The 5,949-nt window shown below is 44.3% G+C and overlaps 1 protein-coding gene across 1 annotated transcript; it reads right to left on the reverse strand.

The window, feature by feature from the left end:
• Positions 1–714: 714 nt before the first annotated feature.
• Positions 715–5,528, reverse strand: LOC116355502 (transmembrane protein FAM155A-like). The gene is made up of 2 exons (XM_031799748.1): positions 5,137–5,528; positions 715–2,898 (listed from the first exon to the last, which is right to left on the reverse strand). The coding sequence occupies exons 1-2, from the start codon at positions 5,306–5,308 to the stop codon at positions 2,582–2,584; spliced, it is 489 nt and encodes a 162-aa protein (XP_031655608.1). The 5' UTR covers positions 5,309–5,528; the 3' UTR covers positions 715–2,581.
• Between the last annotated feature and the right edge of the window lie 421 nt (positions 5,529–5,949).

Raw genomic sequence — 5,949 nt, forward strand, 5'->3', positions numbered from 1 at the left:
CAGTTCTCATCGACAGGGCTGTAGACGAGCAGATTGAGAGCTTCAAGTTCCTTGGTGTCCATATCACCAACGAACTGTCATGGTACAAACACACAACGACAGCCCTAAAGAGGCCACGACAACGCCTATTCCTCCTCAGGAGACTGAAAAGATTTGGCATGGGTCCTCGGATCCTAAAAAAAAAATCTACAGCTGCACCACCGCCTGGTATGGCAACTGCTCGGCCTCCGACAGCGAGGCACTGCTGAGGGTAGACTGTACGGCCCAGTACATCACTGGGGCCAAGCTTCCTTCCATCCAGAACCTTGACAACAGGCGGTGTCAGAGGAAGGCCCTAGTCATAGACCAGCCACCCTAGTCATGGACTGTTCTCTCTGCTGCCACATGGCAAGTGGTACCGGAGCGCCAAGTCTAGGTCCAAAAGTCTTCTTAACAGCTTCTACTGCCAAGCTATAAGACTCCTGAACAGCTAACTAAATGTCTACCCAGATTATTTGCAATGACCCCCCCCCCACTCTCATTTTTAAGCTGCTGCTACTCTCTGTTATCTATGCATGGTAACTTCACCTCTACCTACAGTACATGTACATATTACCTAATTACCTTAACTTGTGCCACCGCACAAGTGACTGTACCGGTAACCACTGCATATAGCCTCGCTACTGTTCATTTATTGTTCTCTTTAATTTTTTGTTAATTTTCTTTAGCTTATTTAGTAAATCATTTTTTAACACTTGTTCTCATTAAAACTGCATTGTTGGTTAAGGGCTTGTAAGTACACTTTTCACTGTAAGGTATTGTTGTATTGATTTGGACACCGACACCTCTGACATTCTGAACTGTGACGTCACCTAAGGAAATGACTTCGATGACAGCATTTTTAGCTGTTAAATGCAACCACAAAAATGTATTTTTACCACTATAATTTGTTCATGAGCGCGATAGCTCTACTTTTGGTTTATGGTTAAGGTAGCTAGTTTGCTGTTAATTAGTGAATGAATGTGTCAACTAGTTTTAAAGCATGTGAACGCACACACCTCGTTGCTCCGAGTTTACAGGTCATATCCCCCAACTCTCCCGGAGGTTGTGAATGCGTAATGAATATGGGTGAGACAACAAGTAAACATCAGACAGACTTCACAATGACCCACCTATCAGAACCTGACTCACCTATCAGAACCTGACTCACCTATCAGAACCTGACTCACCGATCCATCAGCTCATTATCTAGAAAATGGGACAAAGAATAAAAACAGCCCTTAAATATTGCCTTTTCTTCCAGCTATCATTAACTATTATGCGAACAGCAATGCTAATATCTACCGCTGAGCTTCTCAACCTCACTCTGCCGCCCAACGTTTCTCCTCAAACATACTCCATACTGGGTCCTACACCTGCCCGTTCTCTACAGCAAAGCATGAACCGCCTTGTAAGCAAACGCTTACCTTTGAAGTTGTACCCCTAAGCATGCAGTGTCAAATGAGATACCTCAAGCCATACACCTGTCTTTGATGTGTGACTATATGTACACAGCAATAAGTCCTTTACTTAATGTGAGATTTAAGTAACATTTTCTGAACAATGCAGTGAAACACAGAGGACACTGATACCATACTGGTGGTCTTTTGGGGGTGCAGTAGTGTTCTGTAACACAGCGTGGCAAAGGCTACGCAAAGCAAACCAACAAGGCCGTGAATTTCACATCATTTAAGAGAGCCTCCACATGCAAGTACAGAATAGAGTTTACACATCTTGATTAGACAAAACAATAGACAGAAAATAGAATATCACACGTCCTGTGTTGAGTGCTGGACTGAGAAGATGTCATAGGGAATGAACAGTGTGGTAGGGACAGGATTCAGAGTGGAATATTCGTATATCTACGGCTGGGTTAAGGGGTTGTCTTCTATATTGAGAGATTGGCCAGTAGTGTAATCTGATGAAATGTGGGTGTGTGTTAACTTTACCAGGGATACTGTGAGAGAGAACATGAGAACAAATTACTACTAACATTTTAGAGTCCTTTCCTACATCTAAAAAATCATTAGGAATGGGAACCCAAATAAAGGGAGACTTCAGAGTGGACACACACAAGCATGCACACACTCACAACTTTGCTTTTTGATACATGTTACCTATCCTATATCGATGAGACATTTTCCTGTGCAAGAGACCCATAAAGGAACATCATAAAACAAAGGATGGACATTCAAAAAGAGGGAGAGTGAATGTTATCCCGTAGTCAGCCAGTTCAACAAAAAGCCAGAACAGGAACACAGTGTAAAAAAAAAGAGCAGAGAGAAACTCAGCAGTGAGGAGGCCTTCACAGTCAGACTGTGGCATTGTCCCACATTCCCACCACAGTCATGTTCTTTTTCTCTTTGTTTGTTTGTCTGTTTGTTTTGATTGATTTGTATGTCTCCAAGTAGTCCCAAACCTCAGCAAAGACTCCATTACCCAGAAAGCACGACGGCTGCAGATGTCAAGTCCACAGCACTTAGCATTCCCGACCAAGGCAGAGATGTTTCAAATCCTCATAGCCACGCTGTTGCCATGACAACGTAAGTCCTCAGCCATTCCATCACTCCTCGTTGGTGGGGGAACTCTCCTCCAGAGGGGCGAGGGAGGCAGGAAGACCCAAGCCCACTCCCGTTGCATTGTGGGATGCGGTGAGGGAGGCAACAGTGTGCAGGAGGACAAGGACAAGCAGGCAGAGTTTGAGCCGGCTGTTGCACAGTCTGCACGCAGCCGAGGAACTGAGAGAGGTTCGGTGGTGACAGGATGGGTGAGTTCTTTTGAGGGTCCCCCGAGAACGGTTGTTGTCTGCTTCCATCTGGAAGTCCCACCGGACATCACAGCACTCTGCCTCTACACCCCCAGGGTACTCCTCCAACAGCCCTGCAGAGGAACACACGTTTACTAATCAAATCAAATCAAATTTATTTATATAGCCCTTCGTACATCAGCTGATATCTCAAAGTGCTGTACAGAAACCCAGCCTAAAACCCCAAACAGCAAGCAATGCAGGTGTAGAAGCACGGTGGCTAGGAAAAACTCCCTAGAAAGGCCAATACCTAGGAAGAAACCTAGAGAGGAACCAGGCTATGTGGGGTGGCCAGTCCTCTTCTGGCTGTGCCGGGTGGAGATTATAACAGAACATGGCCAAGATGTTCAAATGTTCATAAATGACCAGCATGGTCGAATAATAATAAGGCAGAACAGTTGAAACTGGAGCAGCAGCACAGTCAGGTGGAAGTTGAAACTGGAGCAGCAGCATTACGCATTATAAACTTGGTGGTTCGAGCCCTGAATGCTGATTGGCTGAAAGCCGTGGTATATCAGAACGTATACCATGAATCAACATGGATTATTAAAACTGACCTCTTAACTGGCTCAAAACTAAAAAGTCTCATTCTCAATTTGGGCTGCACCAAACATAAACTCCTGGGTTACGAATCCCTTTTGGCCCGGCAGTCTAGGGGGGGATGGTATCGAGACCCGTAACATAACTCATGCAAAGTGTAATAGTGACAAAGTAACAGTGAGAATGAAATAACCACAGACAACTAATATCTACACTCAGGGTTTATTTGCAAACTCACGGTAAAGGGGGGCAGGAAAAGGGGCTGAGCTGGACCCAAGGAAATAAACAAATATCCAAAAATACCCCCTAAGCTAGACTAGCCTACTTCCATACAGCTAACTAACCACAAATACAGTGGGTGGTCCGCCCAGTTCTAACTAGTGTTTTTAAACAAAGTTTACCTTCGGGTAGTGTATGCCCATGGGCAACTTGTCTTAGGACCCCCTTTCCCACCATCAAACAACATAACAAAAACAATACTCATAGGTGGGGACAAAGTGACATGTAGTAGCGAAAACAAAACCAGAGAACAACCGAGAGATGGAGCTCCAGAGGAAACAACTGACTGGGTTTTTAAACCAAGGGAAAGGGGATGTGATTGGTTAATGGAAACAGGAGGAGGTGTGTCTTCTGATTAGCGACTGATTGATGACTGATTGGGGAATGATGATTGCCACCTGTGAGGAGGGGAGAAGCAGAGAAAAGAAATACACACATAGGATACACACAGAATACTTGTATCCGTAACACCTGTCTGGTGGTCTTGTTGACTTTGGCTTGCTGCTCTGCAATATGACCAGCAGGTGGGGACATACAGTAAACTCACATATTGTCACCCTGCTCATGGACAACTGGTGCTACATCCAAAAGCTTTGTGGTGGAAGCCATCGCTCTACTGTATACATTAAATGAGAAGTCGCTTCTAGACCAGGGTGTCAAACTCATTTTGGAACGCGGGCCGCTTTCCATCTTCAACAAAGTCCAGAGGGCTGCACTATCAATTTATTCCTATTTCCTTCACGTAATTAAAAAAAATAATGTTATTGTCCTCTATCCATCAGTTAAAAAAATGATATGCTCCATGACTGTCTAGTGATGACTAGCGTGCTGGACAGTCAATAAACTGTATGAATGTAGCTTAAATGACAGTGCACAGTGGTTATTATTTAGTTCTTCCACACTGATCTTGTCAAACCATTTCATTATGGACCTGGCTTTGTACACGGGGACATTGTCATGCTGAAATAGGAAAGGGCCTTCCCCAAACTGTTGCCACAAAGTTGGATGCACATGTGTTATTTACTTGACATTTTTTTATTGAACCTTTATTTAACTAGGCAAGTCAGTTAAGAACAAATTCTTATTTAAACTGACTGCCTACACCGGGCCAATTGTGCACCGCCCTGTTGGACTCCTAATCACAGCCAGTTGTGATACAGCCTGAATTTAAACCAGGGTGTCTGTAGTGAAAGCTCTAGCAATGAGATGCAGTGCCTTAGACCGCTGCTCCACTCGGGAGCCCCCTTCTACACACCACTTTCAACGTGATACGTACTGCGTCCACTCCCTGACAGGTCGTTGTTGTAAATAACTATTTGTTCTTAACTGACTTATCTGTATAGATAAAGGTGAAATATTGTTTGGGGGTGCATTTTCGTTCCATTAGTTATTTGTAAAATATCAGTCCTGTTCAACAGGGAGTCATTTCCATATTCAGATCATTCTGTGTGTCCCTGAGCATATAACCTACAGTACAGTATATAAAGTAGTACCTGTGCATATAAAACTGGGACTTCCTCCATAGATGAGATCGTCGTTGTCAGGCAGGATAAAGGGACACCTCTGCTGCACCTCCAGACAGTACTGGCCGCACGGGATCCTCTTACTGCAGTGGATCTGGGTGGTCTGGAAGTACTGCGAGCACAGCCAGGGCTTATATACCATCTAGAAGGAGAGGGATGGGAGGGAGAGAGCACATTGATGGGTTAGAAATGGTATTGCCACTGATGATACACACACACACACACACACACACACACACAACACTCGCAACGTGACACACGCACCATCCGTGACCTCTACTGCAATTAATTAACGTGAATTGATGAGACTTCCTGGTATCCAGTGCATCCATAAGGATGTGGGTGGAAGGCCATGTCTATCCTCCAAACACCGTCTTCGAGGGCATTATCACTTTTATACAACGGGTTACCAACATATTCAAATAATGATTGATATTTTGATGAATTTATTCATAATATTTCATCCTTCCACAAGATATAGTCCTGACACAAATCTTGGGTTGCTACCCATGTCGGCCGGTCGTTCGTTCTATCGGTTCGGTTGCCAGAGATGTGACCCAGTCGTTCAGTCTTTTTGTTCTGTATCTATGGACGCGACCCAGTCGTTCGTTCTAAATGTTCCATTACCATACTGGCTGGCAACGTTCTTATCCCTTGCTTGCTAGCTAGCCAACTATGGCTAACTTACAGTCACATCAAACAATGCAGCCAGAATAACAACAGTAGCGCCCTTTGCATTTGTTAAAGCTGTTTTCTAGTAACATTTCTTAGGACAATGAGCTA

This window comes from Oncorhynchus kisutch, linkage group LG2 (genome assembly GCF_002021735.2).
Source record: "Oncorhynchus kisutch isolate 150728-3 linkage group LG2, Okis_V2, whole genome shotgun sequence".
Taxonomy (NCBI): domain Eukaryota; kingdom Metazoa; phylum Chordata; class Actinopteri; order Salmoniformes; family Salmonidae; genus Oncorhynchus; species Oncorhynchus kisutch.

Bases quoted from the DNA above. Each gene is read 5' to 3' on its own strand.
- LOC116355502 (XM_031799748.1), bottom strand. From the start codon at position 5,308: ATGGTATATAAGCCCTGGCTGTGCTCGCAGTACTTCCAGACCACCCAG. The intron at 2,899-5,136 runs GTACTACTTTAT...GTTCCTCTGCAG, and splicing joins TCCCAGTTTTATATGCACAG to GGCTGTTGGAGGAGTACCCT.